Here is a 24,117-nt window from a genome sequence, read left to right as displayed (position 1 = left end):
AGAGAGAGCTGTAAGTGGGACACACAATGTTTCTGTACTAATATGGTAGGGGAGTCTTATTATATTAGCAATTTCCCATCAGATCATGTCATATTAGTATTGTATTGTATTAGTATTTGTTTTCACTAATGTGATGTGAAAGTTGCTAATATGATAAGACTCCTGCATTGTATAGTGAAAACAAATATTAATATGATAGGATGGAAAATAGCTAATAAGAAACTAAGTTGCTAATCTGACGTGATGGATCTCCCAAAGGAATTGGTTGGAGCTTTCCTGTACTTTTCCAGAATCACCTTCAACCCCGCTCAGGGTGGGGGACGGGAAGGCAGCGGCACTGCTGGTGGATTTTAAAGGGATGAATCCACCTAGAAAGCAAGAACATCTCTTTTAGGCTTAAATCCAGGCTTTTGTTAGGCAGGGGAAAAAAATAATCCTATGTTTATGGGAAAACCCTTGTGTGCTGGGAACCCAAGAGTGTGGAGGCGAGGTGATCCCTGGAAAATGCAGCAAATATGAATTTAGGGGGAATTGAGCCTCTGACAACCCTGGAAGCCGCCCTGAGCCGTGGTTACGACACGGTCCAACTATGACGAGGCATAACCAACGTTTTCCTAATTTTATTTTATTTTTTTCCCCAGTCACCGGCACAAAAATATCAATTTCTGACACGGAGAGCCAGGGTGTGGTGAACCAGAGCTAAATAAAAATAAACATTAAACAATTATTGGAATTTAGGTTTATTTAAAAAATCAGCAGGGTTGAGGGAACGAGCCACCTATTAGCTGGGAAAAAAAGCTATTGGGCTTTTTAACAACATGCTGTTTCTTGGCGGAGGCCGGGATTTGGGCTGTGCACGCAATCATGTTATTGATTAAAGATGATGTAGCAGCAGCACAATTATATCACAGTTTGTGCTCGCCGCGGTGGTACCGTTGGCCTCTCATTTGTCTGTCGGAGATTGGTTTGTTTGCCTTGCCCTTCCTGGTGTTACTCCTCACTCCAATGGTCCCCTGGTGCCAGCAGAGGATGCTCGGGGCAGTTGGGGACTTGGCTTGGTGTTGGTGGTGAGAATGGTTTTAATTGCTCCTCATCCCCCGTTAGTTTTGTCTTTAATGGTGGTTTCAGATTCTTCGCTGTCAACCACAGTGAGGCAAATATAGGGGGATATTGTGAGGTTTAGGAGGTGGATCAAGGCCAGACTGGACGGGGCTTGGAGTAACCTGGGCTAGTGGAAGGTGTCCCTGCCCATGGCAGAGGGTTGGAACTCGATGTTCTTTAAGGTCCCTTCCAACCCAAACCGTTCCATGATTCCATGATCCGTGGTGGTTCTCACTCTGCACTGCAGGTGTTTCCCTGAGGTCGAGGCAGATCCAGCCCTGTGCCATTGCAGTTGGTGCTCAGGATGCCACAGCAGGCAAAACCACAGAGAAGGGTTGTTTTAAAGTATTTCCAGAAAATTCTGTGCTGGAATTAAGGAACCAGCATGAGACGATGGCAAGGGAATGGGAAGGGGCTGCACGGCGCGCGGGAGCAGGCAATGGCTGGCAGGGAATGTGCATCTTGGAATCAGTCTATAATGCAATCAATTCTGTATATCCCTAGTGAAACAGCAACATTTATTTAACGTCTTTTATAGAGCAGCTGAGTTTTATCACAAATCACATTCCATTTCTATTCTTCGGGGACCCCTTGAAGGCTAAAACGCACTTACTTTCCTCCAAGGAAGTTTACCAATTCTTCAATAAAGCCCCATTTGCATCCGTATGTAAAATTGACACATTTATTGAATATTAAACATTTGCTGGTTGCTTGTGCGCCTCTTTCGACTTTATCTGCTGCCCTTAAAAGTCGTTAAGGGAAGGATATATCCAAGTTGTAATGAAGGCGTGTTTATGGATGGAAAGGGGATGCTCAAATCCTCCAGAGGAGCTGGTGTGTCCCGTTTGGTGGCTCTATCCCTGGAGCAGCCCTTTGCTCTCCTGGCTCTTGGCAATAACCATTTGGCAGCGTGTTTTCTCTGATTCTAAGGAATTTCTATGAATAGAAGCTGTTTGGTGTTAGGTGCCAGTCAGGGTTGTGCCGGGATACACTTTTCCAACCCAGAGTCAGTCCAGCTAATTAGTCCAATAAAACAAGTTTTTCTTTTATCACTGTTACTAAGTGCTGTTGTAAATCAATTAAAATGTATTCTAGTAATTCTATTTTTCCTTGGTGACTGTGTTTAAGGAAATACTGAGCCATTAACAGTATTTTCTGTATGTTGGTGCATGTGTTTGTGGGAGAATATCGAGCTGTTGCTGTTGAGTTTAGTGCTCAGTGATGAGCGTGGGGTCCTGCCCTGCCCTATGTTATTCCCACAAGCCATGCAAGCCTCTGCATCCATTTATTTGGAGAAAGGTGATGTTTTTTTGAAGGTAGCAAGAAGAGAATTCTCTTTTCCTTGAAACATAGATATTCATACAAATGGTTGTCCTGATTATTAATTGCTAAAGATGCAACTGTGTCCTTTGAGTGCATTCCTGGAGGTGTTTTGGGGAGTGTTAACTCAGGAGGATGTGGGAGCAATGTGTGGTAGTCCTTCCTAAACAGACCTTTAAGTCCATTCCCTAAAGACATCACAGCCTCTGTGCAATGGGAAAAACCTAGGTGGCTGGAGGAGAAAATTCTCCAGGAGCAAAAAATTGGGGATTCACCCCCTTTTTGTGAGTCATTGGTTCTCTCTCTCTCTCTCTCTCTCTCTCTCTCTCTCTCTCTCTCTCTCTCTCTCTCTCTCATTCTCTCTGTCATCCTCTGCCTCTTTTCTTCTTTAATTCACATTATTTTAAGTAGAATTTAGAGATATGGGCTGGCTTGCCCTGCTTTAGGGATAATTTCTCCCAGGCCAGTGGCTAATTGAGGACACATCGTTAGACCGGGAGGTGGCTCACGGGCGGTTTCATTGAGCACAAACATCCAGTTACTGTGGCCACCTTGGCAGCTTGAGGATCCACCTGCTCCATCAACCTGGAGAGGTGAAAGGGCTCCTAAATCCCATCTGGAGGCAAACACCCTGCCTGCCATGGGGGATTAACACTTTAGCTCCGTGTGGGATTTGTTTTGGCAGCTTTTGGGAGAGTTGACCCCAACCCATCCCTGGTCTATTGGCTGTGCTTATGAAGAATGGGGTGGGACCAAACTGTCAGGGATTTTTGGGGTTGTTTTGTGCCAGTGATTCCAGCAGGAATAAGGAGCATTAAATTTGAGATTTAGGGGTTGCTTGGTTGTTTTGAAGGATTTCATTTTGTCCCTCCTTTGGAGCAAGGTGACTCCAGCAGCGCTGCAGGGACGCAGTTGGCTGCAGGATGGGGTCTGGCTCCCACTTTGCCATGGCTACAATTCCATCTCTGGATGCTGAATTATAACATTGGGTCAGAAAATTAAACTCTCAGGGCTGTAACACCCTGAATTATCCCAAATGGAAGAGCAAATGGGTGTGCAGAGGAGCCAAGCCATCCTCACAGGGAAGATGGATTTTTGGGGCACTTGTCCATATTAATTTATAAAAGAAGGTGGCATGATAAATGTCACCTGAACAGATCTCCAGTAAACAAGGCTCATTGGGAGTGTATCATAAAAATAATATACTGCTGCCTCTCAGCAGCTGCTGACTCGCTGCCCGCCAGGAGAAGAAGCCCTTTTGCCAGGATCCCGCTGCCGGCACGACCCTCATCCCACTAAGAGATACCCTAAAACAGCTCCCGGCACAAATAACCTTCCCAGTGCACCGAGAGGCTCTTCTTTATGGGTGAGGGAAAGTGCTTAAAATGCTTAGAGGGAATAAACAGCTTTTAATGAAGTTACATTGCCACATAATGGGTATCATAAAATTGCCTTCATAGTACAGGGTCCCAGGATGGCTTTTATTATCGACTGAGCAGGAATCCTGTCTGTAAAGCTCCGGCAGCTGCAGAGAGGAGAATGCAAAGTCTTCTTAAATTACCTGATTGAAATAACCGGCAAATATTCTGCTTTGCTGCTTTGTTGAAGGCAAAAGCTGCCTTTGGGGTGGTCTGTCAGACCTGGTTTGCAGCTTCTGAAGAACACAGGAGTTTCATTGCAGCAAAACAGATGTTCATCTTGTTTCTCTATCGGCTGTTTGATGAGAGATTTATTGCTCTTCTGCTGGGCTGGAGCTCCTCTGCTGCGGAGTCTATTAGGCAGCCCAGGAGCTGGCGGGGAGCCAGGGAAGCCGCGTTTTGATGAAACCCATGAAAAAGCCTCAGCTTGGAAGGCGCCAGTAATAATGCATCGGCTAGACTCGCTGGATCGGGCGATTGATTGCCGTGATTTGATTTATTGATCAATACCCTCAAATTTGGCGTCTGAGAAGCTGAACTAATCTTTAACTGCTGTGAACATCTCTGCCTGGTGGAGAATTAGAGCTGATAAGGAATGTATGAAAGGAATCTGAGCTTATCTTAATCACACAGTGCCCCGGCGCAGGCAGCGCCGGGCGGGAGGGGATGTGTGCAGAACACAATCACCAGGCAGAACAGAGCAGATCTATAAATTGATGGAATTCAAAGCCTCCAGCATCGATTACCATTATAACAAACAGTGGTGCGCTGAATGTCTGATTATTTTTAGACAAAGATTCTGTGCTCTCAGCAGCAATTTTGCTGATGCTGTCACTGTGTCAGATGTCTGTTGTTGATTGCAATTAGATGCGATACAAAAAAAAAAGAAAAATTTAAAACTATCTCTGCCTATAGTTTTATTTCCACTTATTAAATCTCCTCCTTTGTTTGCCTCCTCCTAATGTCTGCAGCTGGATGAAATATTGCATTACCAGAAGAGATCTCGTATATTCAGTTGGGTATAATCACTTTACAGATCATTGGATTATATCTGATATGGTTCAGATAATCCTGGGGAAATGTGGGACATTTACTCTGCCTCGGTTAAATAAATGTGCCCTGGTTTAGGGTTTTCAGTGTGAATCTGCATAACATTTGGGTTTCTGAAACAGGGTCTGCAGCCCTCCCAATGATCCAATTCTATTAAAGCACTAATCAATTCCCTGTGACGTCAGTCTGCTTTCCTGCTGGTCCAACGTGGATTTATTCTGTCCTTTGTAAATGGCTTTTGCAGCTGCCACAGCATGGGCTTTAGTGCTTTAAGGAATGGTCACCACCAGAAGTGGTGGGGTGTGGGCAGTGGGGAGCACGGCACACCAGGTGCCACGTTTTGGTGTTCCAGGTTCCATGTGCCAGGATCCCAAGTACATCCATTGGTTTGATACTTTGCAGTTTCTCTCCAGTGCCGGCGCGTGGCTGAGTGGCCACTTTGGGGCTGGTCAGTGTCGTGGGAATGGCTCTGCAGGGAAATGTGGCTGGGAAAGGGCAGTTTCCAAGATGGCTCTTCCAGTGGGGAAGGCTTTGTGGGAACCCTCATGAAACCCAAATGAGCTCTGGGAGCTGTGGGTCCACACAGGGATGCAGAAGCATCAAAACTTAGGGTTCCCTGGGGACCCCTGCTGGACCAGGCTGGGTTTGTCCTGCTGGATCTGGGCTCTCTCCCTGCCTCCCACATGGATGCTGGTGCAAGATTTTTGGGGAATTTCACGTTTTAATTTCAACCAAGGTGGGGGGACTCGGGCTTTGGCATGTGGCAGAGCGGTGGCCGTGGCCCTGACCCTGACCTGGTGGCTGGGGGGAGCAGGAGGTCTCCTCTTGAACGTGACCTCATCTTGCTCAGACACGCTCGGCTCCGGGGCTTGATGGAAAAATGCACCGCGGCGGCGCAGGAGTTCTGTGCTGCTGGCAGCTGGTGTTTTCTTTCTTTGGGAAATCTAATATATTGATTAACTTTCTTCAGAACAGCATCAATAAAGCGTATAATGGCATGGCTGGTGCCTGCGGCGTCTCCTCCCCTGGTCTGAGCCCCCCTGGAGCCGGGAAGGACCTTGGCTGCTCTGTGCCAGGCTCCGTGTCCCGCCGGCTGCTCCTCCCTTTCCTGGCAGCCATGGGCTCTGCTCTGCCCGGAGAACGTGCTTGGCTGGACACCCTGATCCTCTGCAGGGAGGTTATCCTGGGCAGCCTTCCTCCACCTCCTCCTCCTCCTTCCATCCCATATCTCCACGTTACCGCTGCCTCCAGCAGCTTTGGCTCAATCAGCTCCAGTAAGGAGGCACTTGGCCAAACCCTGGCAAGTATCTCCAGGGTCTGGCTAACACCCTGGAGCATGGTGGGGGCGTGCCTGTCCTGGTCATCCCTGGGCAGCAAATGTCACCAGTAGAACCACCATCACCAAGGGATGAGTGACTGGTGCCATGCCAGGAGTGCTCCTTGCATGCCGAGTCCCTTCCAGGAGCACATGGATGCTCTGCCTGTGCCATTGTGGTCCCCAGTATGGACCCTCCCAGCTGCAACCTGGCCCATGGCACATGGATTGCTGCTCCAGCCCTGTGGTCACGGCTGGGAAAGATGGAAGGACCCATTAAAGTGCCTGAGAGAGTTTAGAGGGTGGTTTATTGTTGTTTTTGTGGTAGTTTTTCTTTAAGCTGATTGATTGCAATAATGAATGGGGCCCAGAAATCAGCCAGAGCGGCGGCTCGAGGCCGCTGGATTTAAAGTCCTGGTTGGCTTCAAACCCTCTCAACTATTTCAGCTTTCACTGGTGAAATACACACAAAGCCAGCGGGATCTTATTTAGGGCTCTCCAAACCCAGATCTGCCCTCAGATGCTGGTGTGGGTACGAGCTGGAGCCTCCTGCTTGCCAAGAGCTGTTGGCTTATTTATTTCTTTGTGGTTCTCTGGAGAGTGAATCCATTTGGAGCAATAGTCCGTTCTACCATACCTTGGCCTCTTGCACTGGGTAAAGGCAGCACCGTCCAGAACTGATCCAATTTATGGATGTTCTTATTTTATTTTCAAGTCTGATCCACTTACAGAGGGATGGAGGAGCATCCTGGTCCCCCCCTGCCCCAGTATGGAGGTGTCCGGGCTGCCTCCCACCAGCCAGGAACCTGGAAGGGTTTTCTCTGCTACCCGAGCATCCTGCAATGAGCTCATTTCAGAGAGAGATTTTCAGGGCAAATTGACAGCTGATGACTATGGGAAGATGTTTTCCAAAGGAGAAACAATTTACAATAATTAGAAATTTATAAAATGTCTTTAAACATGGTGGTAATGGGGATAAGAAAACACTTGCTGCAGTGTAATCAGTTATTAGCAGCTGATCATTTATCTCGATGGATAGTTGCTGCTGGTACAGGAGACACGTGATAAAAGGACTCTTGATTAACTAATTTGAATATCTTTGGCGAACAAATTCCGAGTTCTCTTTTTTCTCCATTGTAACGGCTCCGTACATCTGCGAGATAAACACGGAATGAATATGGAAATGAATATTATTGTGGAAGTGTAGCCCTCGAACGCTGCCGCCGCCGTCCCAGCCCTGGCCTTGGGAAGCTGCCTGGGATGGATCTAGTAGGGAAGGGGCCTTATTGAAGCTGGCTGGGAGGAGCTGAGGCTGCGGGTTGCAGGGATGTGGGGTCTGGGAGCACAGGACCGGGCTGGCCCCCTCCATCAGCCCCTCTTTGGCCTTCAGGAAGGAGCAGGATGACAAAACTCTGGAGCACCGGCACATGCAATAACATCCCTGCATAGATGGGTTTTTTGAAAACACAGCCTGTTCCTGGCTCCCTGGAAATGGGAATCTGATGCGTGTCTCAAATCTCTGCCCTCTGTGAGATCCCATTACAGCTCCTCTGATAACACACTGTAAACCCTGATTCCATTTCAGATGCCGAAACCCCGCTCTCGGCATCTGTGCCCTGGACTTTGGTGGCCCTGGGGTGGGCTCTGGGGTGACCAGTGGCAGCAGTGGGGACCTATCCCTGCTCCCTCCAGCTGCTGTGCCACTTGCTGTGTACCCACAGGTGCCAGAGCAGGCAGGAAAGCACAACAAGCTTGTATTCCTCTTTTCTGGCACAGCAGGAAAAGGGAGGAGGTGGCTGCTGGTGGGGGTTAAGTGGGATCTGGTCCCAGCCCTCTTGGTTTCTCCAACAGCTCCCAGCCCTTCATGCCAGCCATCCGTGACCTCGCCGGCATTCGGGAGCAGTTCCTGCTGCCTGCGAGTTATTCATCGTCCTCAACCACTAATGGACTCCATTCAACTGCTTCTCCCTCGTCCCCCCCTCCCAAATGTTGTGATTCATGTAGTGGCTGGAAGCAGATTCCTTTTGGCAGCAAGAGCCCCAGATATTTTATATTTACGCATCATTTTCTTCCTAGAATCTCATTTTTTTCCCTTTTCTCATCTCCCTCTTCTCTGTTCGGCTCTCTCCGTGCCCAGACCAGGTCGTGGCTCCAGCTCCATTACCCGCCATCCTCTCCCTGCATGGTACTGAGGGCTGGGGGATTGGATTCATCCCTTCCTGTGGGGATGGGAAGGGGATTCTCGGAGGTGCTGGCACTGCTCCTTCTCAGCTGTATTTACCTCAAGGAGGAGCAAAGTCCACGTAGCTGTGGATGCAGTTTACAGGTAATTAAACTCAACTTGGTGAGGATTTAAACATTAATATTGATGCTAAAGTTTTTAATAAAATATAGGGAGAGAGAGAAAGAGGTATCGATTCCTAAAGGCTTTTTATTTTTTTCTTTTCTCCAGCTTTATTGTCACAGGGAAGGGTTGATGTGTTGGTGAATGTGAAATTTAGGGTGTCCTGGGCTGGCACGGGAGCCTGCAGATGGGGACAGATGTGATTCCAGAAGGACAAATTGGGGGAGACTTAGGAAGATGCATTTGGGATTGATACATATGGTGAGGCTGTTCCTGACCTGATCCCCCTGGGCATCCTCTGGTGGGCACAGGCTTGGGAACAGCATCTGCTTCTTGGGAATGGTGCCGAGCTTCCAAGGTTTCCCTGTCTGCTGCTGCATCCCATGTGTTGCTCTCCATTGTGGCTGGAACATGGCACAAACCCCTTTGACCATGCCGTTGTCCGTGTGTCCAGGCTGTGCCTCTGGCATCACTCCCATTTCCAGCATAGTCCCAATGGGTCTGGAATGGGGATCCTTGAGATCCCCTGGTCTCACTGCCACCGTGGTCATCAAACCCTTCCCATCCCGTGTTCCTGTGCTGCACCAGAGCCGTTAAAAAGATGCTGACGGCCGTTTTTCACTCCCTGCTTCTCTGTATACACACAGGACCCGGCTTTATCTGCTTTCTCGCCAATATTTTTTTATATAACAGTGAAATATTTATATTGTCTAATAAAAGGCAGTAACTTGCAATCTTGCACAAATTCATCGGAGACCGGGAGCTCCGTTGTCTGAATTTTCCACCTGGCAGTGACCCCTGGTAATTGGCTCCATACATCTTTGGCATCACAGATTTACATATGGTGAGAGGTGATTGATGGCCGGGGTCACCCACGGCCTGTCTGGCAGGGTGGTGGTGACCGTCCTACGCTGGGTCTCCTGCCCCACATCCCACCGTGGCACGGCCTGGCAGGTTTTTGGTGATGCCAGGGAGGAAGGAGCCAAATCCCTCATGATCCAGGCAGCCACGGCTTAAATCCTGAAGCACTGGGATGCAGGGCTGGCTCCACGGGGGTCCCAGCCCTGAGGTTTTGCTGGGACACGAGGATGGAGCAAACTGCGGGTCCTGCAGCCAGGACCAGCTGCTGATCCTTGTGGAAGAGGCTCCTTCTCTCGCAAAGCCAATTTGCCCCAAAAGTGCCCATTTAGGGAGCTGGGCGAGTTGGGGATGGGATTGAATTGCCGGATCTCAGGGCCCAGCTGAGCTCCAGCAGACACCTTCTGACCTCCAGCACTGGCACCTCGGCCCCCAATTTATCAAAAAGCAATTAATAGCCACCCCCCCGCTCAGGTTTGACGGTGTCAGTGCCTTCCCACCGACTGCAGGGCAGTAATTAGACTCTGTCTAATGAGGTTTCCATAGCAGGAATAGGTCCTTTTGCCATATCTCCACATCAGACAAAGCCTTTGTCACAGTTTTTGGTGCCAGCCTAAATTTTTTCCAGCTGTTTTCCCCACTGTACAACCCAGATAAGCACTGGGATATCCCCAGGCTGCAGGATTTACCAGGCAGCACCCCAGAGGTCGCTTCCCACCGCATCAACCCCATCATTTTTACTCTCTTCTCTTTTTCCTACATTCCACCAAAATTAAAAAGCCATCTATATCTTAAAAACCTTATTTATGAACACTTAAGCGTAAGTAAGTCAGCGTTGGACGGCTTCCCTCCCCGCTGATGGATGGAATCTGGCACCGGGGTGGACTGGGAGGGAAATCTGGCAATACAATATGCTGTGCTTGACTATTTTGACACTCGGAGTGCGATGTTTTTTTTACAGTTACTGATGAGCTTATGGCACTGCTCCTTTTGGAGAAGCGAGGAGGAGGCTGGGGCTGAGAATATTGATTAGCGAGCTCCTGATTATCTCAACAACCCTCTCTGCTTGCCTTTTCTTTTGCAGGGAATACAGAATTTCTTCAATTATTTATATAAACCCCCTTGTCGATGCTGCCAACGCAACACAGAGCAAAACCAGTCTGGGGGAATCATATTCCTCCAATTTCAAACCCCAACCTTCCTAAACCACCTTGGTTTTATTTTTTCCCCTGTTTTCTTTTTTTTTTTTTTTCCCCTCCACCTTTTGTTTTTGTTTTATTCCAGAAGGAGCTTGATGCTGTTCCTTCAGTGGAAAGGGGGAAAAGGCGGAGTCTCATAAACATTTAATTGAACTCAGTCAGGAATTTAAGAAAAAGGCACCTGAGGTTCAGGAGATTTGCTGGCAGGGAATTAACTCGGCAGGATGGTGGATTTCCCTCCCCAGCAACAAGATTTTTGGGGTCTCTAGATATAAGTGACTAACAGAAGGGAAACTAATTAGCCACAAAGACAAATTTGAGCCCCTAACCTTGGGATTTGGGTGTTTCTGGCTCTTGCTGCCTCCAGGTGGATGGGCAGAGCTGGGGGAAAGGGTCTTCCTGAGGGATGCAGCATCCTCCTGGATGTGATATCCACCTGGATGCATCCTTGGCAGCAAGGGAGGAAACTTTGGGTTGCGAGGCGTTTATAAAAAGCAAACGTTGAGCGCTCGGCGTGGAGCTGCTGGCACCCAACTCACAGCCCAGATGGGGGGAGATGGGTTGTTTGTTAAAAAAAATGGATTAAAAAAAGACGAGAAAGGGGAAAAAAAAAAAGAGCAACTCTAAAATAGCTTTTCTTGGAGGCTGTGTGGGATGGGGTGTTTCTGCCAGCCTGGGTGGGTGGGAGGGAAAGCTGGCAGTGGTAGTGGGAATGCTCACAGGAAAGGTGGGCAGGGGAGCAGGACCTGCTCTCATCCCCCATGGTCCTGGGGGTGATCCCAGACCCTTCCCAACATGCCAGCTCTTGGGGGGTTGAAATGGGGAGAGCCCTGGGAGGGACAGACTGGATGTGGCATGGTGTGGCCAAGGTAGGAGCTCCTTGTCCTCAGTCCCTGAAGGGTTTCTGCAGCTGATAAAATCCATCTGCTTTGGCTCCCTGGCTGGTCCTTGTGCCTTGTGGGTGGGGTGGGCAGGGCCCTTCTGCCAGTGAGCTCCCTGATGTCCCCTGCAGGACACTGGGGGTGGTGGTCCTGCCTGGAGAGCTTCCAGGCAAGGGAAGAAGTGGGGTAGGTGTGCCATGGAGTGGCCAGGAGATGCCAAGGTGTGACTGGGAGATGCCATGATGTGGCTGGGAGGTGCCATGGTATGACAGGAGGTGCTATAGTGTGGCCAGGAGATGCCAAGGTGTGGCTTGGAGATGCCATGGTCTGTCCAGGAGGTACCATGGTGTAGCTGGGAGATGCCATGATGTCAGGAGATGCCGTGGCATGACTGGGAGGGACAATGGCATGGCCAGGAGATGCCATGTTGTGACCAGGCAGTAGCACAGCAGATGCCATGACATGTCCAGGGTCTCCCAGATTAGGTTGCAGTGGGGAATCTGAGGAGGAGCTGAGCACCAGGGTGGGACACCATGGTCCCATCCTACCACGCTGCCACAGAAAGCATCCCACTCCTCCATCCTCCATCCTGCCCCAGGTGCTCCACATCCCTGGAGGCTCCACAGATGCCTTGGCTTTGGTCCCTGATGCCCTCAAGAGTCTCATGGCACTTCAGGACATCTCTTTTCTCTCTGGCAATTTAATGCTTTCTTCAGGGGCTGCTTCCTCTGCTCCTCTAATATGCTTGGATGGAAATCCCGGGAGAGCTGCCGGTATTCCGAGCTCGCCGGCAGCGACACATTAGGATCTGTCATCTGCTGAGCATTACCTGGTTTTAAATCTGTCTCTTTGGAGCTACGAAACTGCATAAGAAAATATTAAAGTAAACAATACGTGGATTTACACAAATGTGACTGATTTCCATATTTTTCATCACTTCATTTTATTACTGGGTTTACGGATATGCTCATTTATTTATAGGGCAATCCAGTATTGATTCATTCCAATGCTCTGTGCATAAACACATAAAAGAGAGTGATAACAATAGGAATACATTTTCAGTCTTTTAAATACTGCATTTTTTCCAATAGTCTTCATTAGATCCGCTACAGGAATATGAGCAATGTCCTTCGGGAAGCCCAGCCGGCCCCTCTGCCCAAGTGGCTCTGGATTTATGGGGCTGTGAGGGAAAACAGGATGTAATTCCCAGCAGCTGCTTCCCCAGCTCTGCCACCTTCCTCCCTCCAGGGAATTTTTTACATGAGAGGTTTTGGAGGATTTTGTCCCGAAAGGTGGATTCTGCTCCCCTGAGGTTGGGATTCTGGGAGGGGTGGGATGGACACCAGTGTGCTGCTCCTGGAGCCAGGCTCACTGGGGCTCAGGACTCTCTTCTCCCCCTTTCCCCCTCTTTTCCCCTTTTCCTCTTCTTTTCCCTTACCTTTTTCCCTTTCCTCTTTTCCTTCCTTTTTTCCCTTCCCTTTTTTTCCTTCTCTTTTCAAATATTTTTTTCCATTTTCTTCCCTTTCATCTTTTTCTTCTCTCTTTTCTCTTTCCACTTTTTCCTCTTTTCCCTCTCTTCTATTTTTCCTCTTCCCCCACTCCACCTCTTTTCTCCTCTTTTGCCTTCTTTCTCCCTATTCCCTTCTTTCCCTTTTCTCCCTCTTTTCCTCTCTTTGTCCTTTGTTCCCCTCTTTTCTCTTTTTTCTTCCCCCCCTCTTTTCTTCCTCTTCCCCCTTCCCCTCCTTTTTTCACCTTTTCCCCCTCCTTTCCCCTTTTTTCATCCCTTCTCTCCCCTTTTCCCCTCTTTTTCCTCTTTTTTCCCCTTTTTTCCAAATTTTGAAAATCTGCACCCACTCCTATCATATTTTTCCCCCTCAAATCCCACTTTTCCTCTCTCCCCATGAATATCCACCAGGGAGGGCCAAGTGCTGCATCACCTGCATCACAGAAAGGAGCCCATAAAAGTGGGATGAGGAATGACAAACATTCTCCCTCTAAATGGGAAGGGAAAAAAGGGGAAAAAATATAATTTTTAAATATTAATCTGGGGGAGGGGTGGATGGGCCATTTCTCTGCTATTCCCAAATATGCCTCCCATATGTTTCAGCTCCTATATAATTTTTTTCCTCAAGGAAGGAGTAGCAGGACCAGGAGAATAAATTATAACTACGGAGGATAAACCCGGCTTTTATTTTCCCCCCTCCATCAACTAAAGGGCAGCTCCTTTCTCTCCCCAAAAGCAGTTTAATGGCAACAGCTTGAGAGGGACAAAGTTTGAATATCCTTGTGCCGGAGAAAAGAGCAGAGCGAAAGCCCTGCTAATTACAAAAGTTGCTTTATGAAAGATAATTCAAAGCAATAATTTAGCAAACATAATCAAGTAGCGCAGATGGGGATTTTGATGAATAGTTTGCAACATGCAATTAGCAGCTCTTGCAGTTACATATCATTAACCCTCAGAGCACAAAAATTATTTTCTCATTATTAGATGAAAAGGTAAAATTAAGCTGACTAGACAGTAAAGGAACAAACTACAATTAATTACCTTCATTTATTACAGTCATTATTTTAAACTTATTTTTTTTCACTCTGATAGATAGATGAAAACATCTAAATTAAAAGTTTTGTTCTGCTAAATGGGAGGTGAAACTTTGCAATGCTCGGGGTGCGGGGCCATCCCGACTGCATCCCGGCTCCATCCCAAATCTGGGGACCGTTGGGAACCCCCTCATCACCCCACATCATCCATGCTGGGGAGGCAGAGCCTGAGCATCCCTGCCTGTATCCTCTGCCAGGAAATTTAGTGTATTTTTGCAGGAAAATACATTTCCAGGAAACTGTTCTTCCGGGAAAACAATTTTGGGGGCTTGCAAGAAATCTGGCCTTGCTGGGAATTAGGCTGCCCAGGTGGCACCTTTTCCTGGTGATGGTCAGGAGTCAGCCTGGTCCTCGTTGGGTTGGATGCTGAAGACTTTGGTTTTGGGGGGTGTGTTGGTGGCAGATGGTTTGGAGTTGCCAACTGTCAGCAAATGCACTAAAAAAATAAATTCAGGGGAAAAAAATAGAAAAAAAAAATTAAAGAAAGAACCAACTAAAGCAGTCAGTGAAAAATGTGGATTAAATTATGGTGCTGAGAGTGGTAAAATAAGCTTGAAATATTTTCCCTGTTGCTGATTTGGGGGGTCAGCCCAAGAAATCCTGCAGTGCAGAGCAAGGGAAGAAATTGGGCACCTTCTCCTGGAGCCGACAGTGTCAGGATGCTGTGGAAAACAGGGAGAAAAAATAACCTAATGAGCTGAACATTCTCTGCCTCTGCTCCCAAGAACTTTGCCAAAGCACTGTTGAACTTGTCAGGAATTATTACAACAAAATTAAGAACCAACAGCAATTTTCTTGCGTTTGGGATCCCATGCTTTAAAAAGTAAATTATTAATGCATTTTTTTTCTTTTAAGCAGTTATTTGCAGCAGTCTTGGTGTATTTCTCATTAGAAATAACATCATCTGAAGAACTTATATTGATTCTTTTTTTTCCCTTCTTTTTTTTTTTTTTTTTTAATCTCCAAATCATGGACGTGAACAACATATTTCTGTGATGTTCCCTTTAACTAGAATTCTCAGGCTTTATTTTTATATTATTGATCTTTCTGACATGCATTGCTTTTTGGCCTTGTGAAAACACTGGGAGCTGCTCCTGCCTTTGGAGGAGTGGGGAAGGGGCTGTGGAAGCAGGGGGTGCAGTGGGTGTGTGTGGTGGCTTTGGCCATGTGGGATGGGTCTGTGTGGGTGTGCAGTGGGTCTGTGGTGTGTGGGATGGATCTGTGTGGGTGTGCAGTGGGTCTGTGGTGTGTGGGATGGGTCTGTGTGGGTGTGCAGTGGGTCTGTGGATGCGTGTGATGGGTTTGGTCACGTGTGAAGGATCTGTGTGGGTGTGTGATGGATCTGTGTGGGTGTGCAATAGGTTTGTACAAGTGTGTGATGGATCTGTGTGGGTGCAATGGGTCTGTGTCCATGTGCAGTGGGTCATTGTGAGGGTGCAGTGGGTCTGTGACTGTGTGTGATGGGTTTGGCCATGTGTGATGGGTCTGTGTGGTTGTGCAAGGGTTTGTGAGTGTCTATGATGAGTGTGCAGTGGGTTTGTGGGTGTGTGGTGGGTCTCTGTGGGTGTTCAGTGGGTTTGTGTGGGTGTGGTTGTTCTGTGACCATGTGTGATGGTCAGTGACTGTGTGTGGTGGATTTGTGTAGGTGTGCAGCGGGTCTGTGCATGTGTGTGGTGGATTTGTGCACATGTGAGGGGTCTGTGTGGGTGTGCAGTGGATTTGTACGTGTGCAACGAGTGTGTGATGTGCCTGTGGGTGCCTGTGATGGTTTTGTGATGTGATGGGTTTGTGTGTGCAGTGAGCTTGTGCATGGGGGCACGATGAGTCTGTGGGTGTGCAGTGGGTTTGCACGTGTGTGCAGTGGGTTTGCATGTGTGTGTTGGGCCTGTGAGCGTGTGTACAATGTGTTTGCGTGGGTCTGCAAGGGGTCTGTATGTGTGTGGTGGGTTTGTGTGATGGTTTGTGGGTGTCTGCAATGGGTTTGTGTGTGTGTGTGCTGGATCTGTGGGTGCACGGTGGGTCTGTGGGTGGGTGTGATGGGTCTGTGGGTGCATGGTGGTTTTGTGGGTGCATGATGGGTCTGTGGGTGCATAGGGAGTCTGTGGGTGAGTGTGATGGGTCTGGGGGTGCACAGTGGGCCTGTGGATGTGCGTGATGGGTTTGTGGGTGCACAATGGGTCTGTGCACACACATGATGGACTTAAGGTGTAAGTTGAACACGAAGCACTTGAGGCACCAAAGGACCCCAACACACAGGTCGTCCATCCCAATCACTCAGACCTCTCCTGGGACAGCAGCTCTTTCCCAGTCCCCCCCCCCCTTGCCACCCTCCCGCTCTCCCCAACTTCTTTACACATCAGCAAAAAAAAAAAAAAAAAAAAAAAAAAGCGAGGAAAATAGCGAAGGCTTGAATTAATTTTTTCATCAGTTTTCTTCAACATTTGGGGTCTCTGCTGCCGCTTTCTCCCCCGACAGCTGTTCCTCTACGCTGAAAAAGAGCTCATTTGTGGTTTACTGCCACCAGTATTTAGATGGAAATAACCCACTACTTATCCTGCACTTGATCTTGTGGATATAAGAATAAACTCACCGCCGGTGCGATGCAAATCCCGCGCCTTTGGAGCGGGGACGCTCAGACGGTCGGTCCTCGCCGCCGCGCCGGGAGGAGCACCGGCTGCGCCGGGGGAGTTTTACTGTTTTGTCACTCAATTATAATAATATTTCTGCTTCCAAATGTTTAAAAAGTTGGCTTCGGAAGGTATAATCATGGCACAGAGGCCAGCCTGACAATAGTAATTAATTAGGCTATTACGCATTCTGCAGTGATAATTGCTTTGCTGGAAAGGCACCAGCCATGAAAAGGACCCGGCGCGTAAATGTAATTTATCAGGCGGCGGCGATCCCGCGATGCTGCCGGGCCTCACCTTGAGCCTGCGGACGCTGCGGAGGGAGACGGAGGGGGGAAAAATGGGAATTAAGAGTCCATCGATATGTGATGCGGAGGCAGAGCTCGCTGCCGGCGCCTCCGTGGGCAGAGGGAGAATGTGATGCATTTGCATCGTGGGGATTTGGGGGACAGGGATGGTGCCATCCTGACCCCACAGAGCCAGGGCTGCTTCCAGAGGTGCTCAGCTCCTCTAATTTTTTCCGTTTTCTCCTCTATTTAGCAGGGTGCTGGTGGTGTCTCCCTCTTGGATCCTGGCATGGGGTTTGCTCCCTGCTTCTCGACAAAGCAGGGATTTAGGGTTTTTAATTACAAAACCTTGATTTTAGGACTGATATGGGCTTTTCCCAGGTGTTTAGAAATAACAGCAGTTTCAGAGTTGGGGTGAGCTATCCCTGTGTAGGGCTCGGAGCTACTCTGGCAGGAATCTCCCATGGCATTTGAGTAAATTATCCCCATCTGGAAAAGATTGCTGAAAATGTTACATATCTTTTTTACTGACATGTTCTTGAAGTTTAGTGGGACTCTGGAAGAACCACATGGATGCCTGGCTTGCCATCCTGCTGGTTGGCCATGCCGGTGATGCCCTGGCACCAACATGGGCTGGAATGTGCCAGCCTGAGCTGGAGCCCAGGGCAGGGAGATGGAGCAGGAGCTGGGCTGGTGAAATGGTCCCCAAATTCCTTGTCTGATGGAATGGCCCCCAAGTACCTCCTCATCAGAAAGGGTCTTGTGGCTCCAGTTAAGATACGGATGGTAGTTAATGAGTAGAAAGGTGATGCACTGGGTCTGTGGGTGCTCCGTAGGAATTTGGGCTGAATGGTGGGTTGACCCCTCTCATGAACCAGGAGGAAACTGGATCCATCCCCGGTGAGACTCTGGGGTGTGACCATGGGGAGACCAGGTCCAGGGAACCACGGCGTGGGGATGCTGCAGGCTCCTTCCCACTGCAGAACCACAACATTCCTAGTGAGGGATGCTTGGATCTCAACCAGGATTGCTGAGGAGAGGGAAAATCTTCAGAGGTTCCCCTTGAAAAGTGCTTTGTCTCTGTGATGTGACTTGAGGAATGAAATTCACTGGGAACAGCTTGATTTGGAGTTTGGGCCATCTCCTTACCCCTGGCATGGGTTAGGGATGCACAGGGAGCAGGCACAGGCGATGGAGAGGGAATAGGGAACATTTTGGCTGGATCTTTGCTCTGCATTATTTGGTTGGCGCCATCTCAGGGGAGATGAAGCTCTTCAGAGCAGCTTGGGCAGGTCCAGGCATCCCCATCAGCCCACAGCAGAGCTGTGCCCATGGGCTGTGCCACTCCCTTGTAAAGTCCAAAGGATTTGGGAAGTGTGGGTCACACAGGACTGATGCCATGAGCACCGTGGTGTCTCCACATCCTTATAGCCCCCCCCATCAGGGCTCCCTGTGGGTGGATGCCACATGCCACCGGCAAATCCGGTGACACAAAGCTGTCCTGCTCCACCACACAGGCTGTGCCTCCCACCGACTCCTCTCTGCCTTCCTCCTCCCTTCCCCACTTTATTATTATTATTTTAAAGCACCCTGAAGTCAAGCATTTTTGCAGAACACCGGAGAAAAGCTCCCAAATTCCTCCTCTGCTGGATACGCAGCGCTGAGAAAGTAGGTTTGTGTACGAGCCGCTATAAAAAGCCCGGCTTATACAATTTTAACAATAGAAAAATGATCTTTGTGCTCCAGTGCCTGCGAGCTCGGGAGGAGAAAGCGGTTTGCTCAGGTGGCTGCTGGATTACAAATGAGCCGTTTGCTTTGGGTTGGAATGACAAGTAATGGCAGTCCAGGCTGGCGGGGCGAGCCGGGAGCTCCGCTGGCATGGAGGAGGGAAAAGATGCTCTGATGTGGGAGCTGCCACTGGGCTGAGGCACGAAGTTCAGGCATTGTTTCATAATTAGCCCATCAGCGGCTTAAGAGCGGTTTAATTGACTATTCCACTGTCATGTCTGCTGGGTGGGCACCTTTTCCTCCACCCAGTTTGGCACCAACTGGACATTTTCCAGCTGGGAATGGGTCACCTCCATCCCTGACGCCTGTGCCCAGGCAGCAGGGACACAGAGGTCTGTACATCCCACCAGTGCCCCATCCTGGATGGGAGGGGTAACAAGGGGACCCAGTGGGCAGCAGCCCCTGCCCCAAGGTGTCATTGTGCCTTGAAAAATTAAAGGGAGTAAATGATTCATGCTCATAAATGTTGGATGGGAACACACAGCAGATTAATATGTTGTTGGGTTATTAGGGCTGTGCTGTGCCATCCTCCCTCCACCTGGCTGGTGTGAGTGTCACCAGCACCCCAACAGCCGAGAGGGGACAGGGGCAGGAGCAGGAGGAGATATCCCAGTCCCAGTGTGAGCATCACTTGCACCCACAGCACCGTACCGGGAGGGTGGCTGGGGAGGGCCACGTGCTAGATCCAGCCTGGCAAGCACAACAACGGCCAGGCTTCTTTATTTCTTATTTAAGCGCCGACATTAAATTATAATTTTCATTTACTCAGAGCACATCAATGATTTAGGGCGACGTGACATGGCAGCGGCATGAGGAGTTTAGCCAAAGGCAGCGAGTGGCTGCACAGGGCATGGAGGGGACACGGAGCTGTGCTGGGTGGGGGAGACCCGTGTGCTGGTGCTGGTGGTACCGGTCCTGTTAGCTCGGCAGAGCCGGTTCCTTCCTCCAAGCCCATCCCTGACCCGTTTATCCGTCTCCCTGCAGGTGATTGCACTTAGTAAGAGAAGCAAGGAGGCTGAGACGGCTTTCCTGAGCGTTTACAAGCAGTTGCTGGAAGCTCCAGGTAAGCAGCGCGGTGGCGACCTGGCTGCCTAACGAGTCGCGCGCCGGTGCCGAGAGGAGCCAGCGAGGACCGCGGCACCCATCCCCGGCGTGGCCGGCGCATGGTGCTCTGGAGATACCAGCCGAAGAGAGGAGAGGAAGCAGCTTTTGCCATCGCTGTGTTTCAGCCCCTGAGCCAAATGCATCTTGACATTAGGAAAGGAATACATTTGCTCAGCCCGTGTAGTAACACTGCGGCTATTCCCAGTTGTCTTTTTGATGGTAAGTTAACCCAAGCACCAGCACGAGCCACGGGGACACCCTTGAAGTCATTGCTTGAAGTCTTGGGAGGGGGAAACTGAGGCACGGGGCAGCCCTGAGGTTTGTGTTGGTAGAGCTGGTGCCAGGGACCAGTGAGGGGCTTGGACCCCCCTCCTGCTGCTCCCCACTTTGTGTGGGTTTGTTTGCGCCAGGCACGGAGCGTCCCCCGGCATGGTGGGGACAGAGAGCTGCAAACGGCTGAAGATGCACGGAAAAGGCTCCTGCAGGGCCACTAATTCATTTTCCAGACATTTAGGAATAACAAAATGTTTTAATGATTTCTTAGGGGAATTAGGGAGACATATTTTTGTCCTCATTAAATTTTCTCCTGTGCTACAAGAACCAAATGTCAACTCGGTTTCCAGAACCCAGTTATCTTCCCTCCCCACCTCCCTGCGCTCTCCTGCTGCGCTCCTCCTGCTCGCACACGCCTGCACACGGATGCACACACATGCACACCCCAAAACTGCTTCCCTGTGGGCTCTGCACTCCTCTTTTCCTCTCTCTGTTCTCCAGAGCAGCATCTCTTGCTCCCCTCCTGCTCCCCAAATCCTCCCGCCCGTGGTTCATCCCTGTCTGTTCCGTGTCCGCGTGTCTCTCGACAGGCGAACTCTTTGTGGAACACTTTCCAAGCGCCACATAAGTCCTGATTCGACATTTTTTGCTTTGAATGGCTGCTGTCAACACAAATCTCTGGCAGAGACTGTAACAGAGCCTGATTGCTCAGCAAGTATTTTGATAAGTGAGCTGGCTGTGTGTCTGTAATTACGGCAGAAAACCGTAAATCTTTTGGATATTGTTCACACAGATGTGGCGTGAAGGGAAGGGGGGGGAAGCAGTAAAATGTGTTAAAAGCATAATTAATGTCATTGTTGTTGGGGATGATTTGATTTAAGGCTGACTTTGACTCGTGGAGGGATTTGCAGGGCGCTGGTGGATGTGTTTGAGCAGGTTAGGATGGGGTGGCAGAGGAGATGCTGCCCTGGTGGGAGAGGTGACAGTACCATGGAGGTACCATGGATGCACCATGGGTGCCCTGTGCTCCTCTTGGAGCCAGGCAGCAGCTTGGAGCAGATGTCACCCTTCAGCCTCCAGCATGGAGACCTCCACCTAAGTCTGGGTCAAGTGGCCCTGGCACAAGGATGAGCTGGTGGTCCCCTGGGATACAGATGCTCCCTGGAGCTATGCCTGCTCAGAGAAGGTGATGAGAACCCAGAACTCCTCCTGGCTCATCCTGCCATCACACAGGTGCCTCAAGCTGCTCCAGTGCCCACAGAGAGACCCCTTCCAGCTCAGGGAAAGATTCCCAACCCCACTCCCCATGGGGACAGCAGGTGGGACCTCTGTCCAGGCCTGTCGCTGTTAGTGAGCATCCAAAGGAGGGCCATGGAGATGGGGAAGGGTCTGAAGGAGAAGCCACATGAGGAACAGCTGAGGGCACTTGGTTTGTTCAGCTGGAAGAGACTGATGGGAGACCTCATCCCAAACCACAGCTTCCTCACTAGGGGCAGTGGAGGAGCAGGCACTGATCTCTGCTCTCTGTGAGCAGTGATGGGACTCAGGAAACGTCTGGAACTGTGTCAGGGGAGGTTTAATTTGGATCTCAGGAAAAGGTTCTTCCCCCAGAGGGTGGTTGGGCACTGAACAGGCTCCCCAGGGAATGGTCACGGGCCCAAGGCTGCCAGAGCTCCAGGAGTGTTTGGACAACGCTCTCAGGGACAGGGTGGGATTGTTGGGGTGTCCTGAGCAGGGTCAGGAGTTGGACTGGATGGTCCTTGTGGTGCATTCCAACTCAGGATATTCTGTGATTCTGTGATCCTGCTGCAGCACTGCCAGTGCCGATAAAGGATGGCCAATGACGCCAGCTAGTGGCAGCACTTATTTATATATATATATATATATTTATTACTTATAATTTGTTTGATATATATATTTAAAAAGATATATATATATAGTGGGTGAAGGTATGGAGCAATAGATAAGTGTGCTGGGCAGGGCCACACTGCTTCCCACAAGAGCTGGCTGTGCCGTTGGTGGGTGATGCCGCACCGTGCACCCGGAGCGTGTGGTACCCCAAGGTCCTGTTTTGGCAGAATTGTCTCCCATGTCACCCATCACCGGTCTGTGCCAGCAGTGAGTCACCACTGCAGCAGTGCCAGGTCTAACCTGTCCCAATGGGAGATGTGATCCATGGAGGAAGGAACTGTCCCCTGTGCCGTGGGCAGTGTCCTGAGCTCCTGCGTGGCTCAGAGTGTGATGGAAGTACATGGCACCCATGGCAGATGACGTGCTTGGTTTTCAGTGTGTCCTCTCTCCAGCCCTGCAGCAGGAGGGTTTGTTCACTGGCAGCACGAGCAAGGCATGAGCTTGGCATGAGCATGGCATGAGCTTGGCATGAGCATGGCATGGGTTTGGTACCCAGTCCCAGCACCCTTTTGCACCCCAATAACTCACGTGGTCTCAGAGCCGACCCCACAGCCGAGGGCAGCGTTTCCCAGTGGATGAGCAGCATGGCATTAGCACAGTGTAATTAATCCAGGCGGGCATTTTGTACCCGCACTGCCCTGGCTGACGCAGGAAGTGGAGCCAAAGCACCACTTGCTCTTTTCCATTCCCAAAGCTCCGCTCCCCACCACTTCATCCTGGAATGTCGGCTCCAAATGGGGAGCAGCACGGGGGGGGGTCACCTTGGCTTGGAGATGAGAGGAATTGCGGGTGTGGATCCAGCGGGACCTGCCCTGGCGTTTATCCCCACGGAGGCAGCTGCAGGCTGGCACTGAGCCTCCTGCCAACACCCCCAGGGCTGGGGAGCGTGGGGGGGACCCCCAGCCCCTGCAGCCCCCAGAGCACAGGGTTTAATTACCCGTATCATTATCTCTGCTCGGGTACTTACGGGTGTTATTAATGGCTCTTGGAGCATCCAGTGCGGTTCTGGCTGCGCCACATCACCACAATCCCCTTTGATGGTGTGGTCCTGCATCCTTGGGTGGGAAACCAGCCTGTGGGATGCTGAGCTGAGGAATGCCACGAACCAAAGGATGCCATGAGCATCCCAGGAGGGTCCCAGCTGGAGCTCAGTCCCTGTTTCAGTGCCAAATTTCAGCATTTGCCTCTGGACCCCACGCCAGAATCTGGGCACAAACCTCTTATTCCATCCATCCATGGGGTCTCTATGATGCCCAGCAGAAAGAAGGGAGAACATTCTCTGTGGAGAAGGATTCTCCAGGGGCTTTTGGCATTAATATGTAGGGTCTGGCAGTCGCTGGTCCTGTGGGGAAGCCACGTGCTGGGTGCTGTGGTGAGGTGCTCTGGGATGGGAGGGCAGCAGTGGGTCAGAGAGACCCCCAAACCCCATTTGGGGGGAACATGTATCCAAATCACTCATTTCCGAGGAATATCCATCCATGCTGGATGTCTTTGGGGCAGGGTCACCTCAAAGTCAACTGGTGCAGCAGCTGACACCCCGAATCCCATAGCATGCCCTTGGTAGTGCCAGGCCCTTTATCCCACACCACTTCCATCTCAGCCAGGGATTTGCTGAGCAGCAGGGCTGCTCTGTGTCCTGTTCCAAGTGGAGAAAGCCAGGGGTTGGATTTTTTTCCATCACAGTTATTATCTTTTACCCTTGGATACCTGCCACGCGTCCGTGCTGTATAGTAGTGCACCCAACTCCATCCCACTTGCCTGTTTGTCTAACTTTTTGACCCTGGAGAATTCAAATCTATTTTCCTTCCTCTTCTTTTCTTCAAAAAAAAAAAAAAACCAACAAACCCAAACCCCAAACCTATATTAACCTGGCTCAATAGGAGGCATTTTCTTGAACTTATTAAAAAATCCAGACTTGTAAATTAATTTGTTCATGTTGTACAATGGCAGTGCAGATGGACTCATTAGCATGCACACAACAAATAATTATAGATGAATTTTTAGCTGGCCTGCTTAATGGGCTTGCTGGGTTAATTATGTCAA

General features: G+C 49.9%; 1 protein-coding gene across 12 annotated transcripts in view; it reads left to right on the top strand.

Moving 5' to 3' along the window:
• Positions 1-24,117, top strand: part of CUX2 (cut like homeobox 2) — a 68,390-nt gene that overhangs the window by 31,509 nt on the left and 12,764 nt on the right. For 6 of the 12 annotated variants that reach the window (XM_051785706.1, XM_051785704.1, XM_051785694.1 and 3 more), the window contains exon 2: positions 19,771-19,849. Coding sequence is in view for 10 of the 12 variants with exons in the window: in XM_051785704.1 (XP_051641664.1) it covers positions 19,771-19,849 (79 nt within the window). In the remaining 2 variants the exon portion in view is untranslated. Of the gene's footprint in view, positions 1-19,770; positions 20,110-24,117 lie in introns of all 12 variants that reach the window. The other 6 variants (XM_051785699.1, XM_051785698.1, XM_051785697.1 and 3 more) reach the window with 2 other exon arrangements.

Source organism: Manacus candei, unplaced genomic scaffold (genome assembly GCF_025592945.1).
Source record: "Manacus candei isolate 608988 ecotype Guabito, Panama unplaced genomic scaffold, ASM2559294v1 h1tg000020l, whole genome shotgun sequence".
Classification (NCBI taxonomy): domain Eukaryota; kingdom Metazoa; phylum Chordata; class Aves; order Passeriformes; family Pipridae; genus Manacus; species Manacus candei.
Note: the sequence above shows the minus strand (reverse complement) of the source record. Positions and strands in the feature narration are given on the sequence as shown.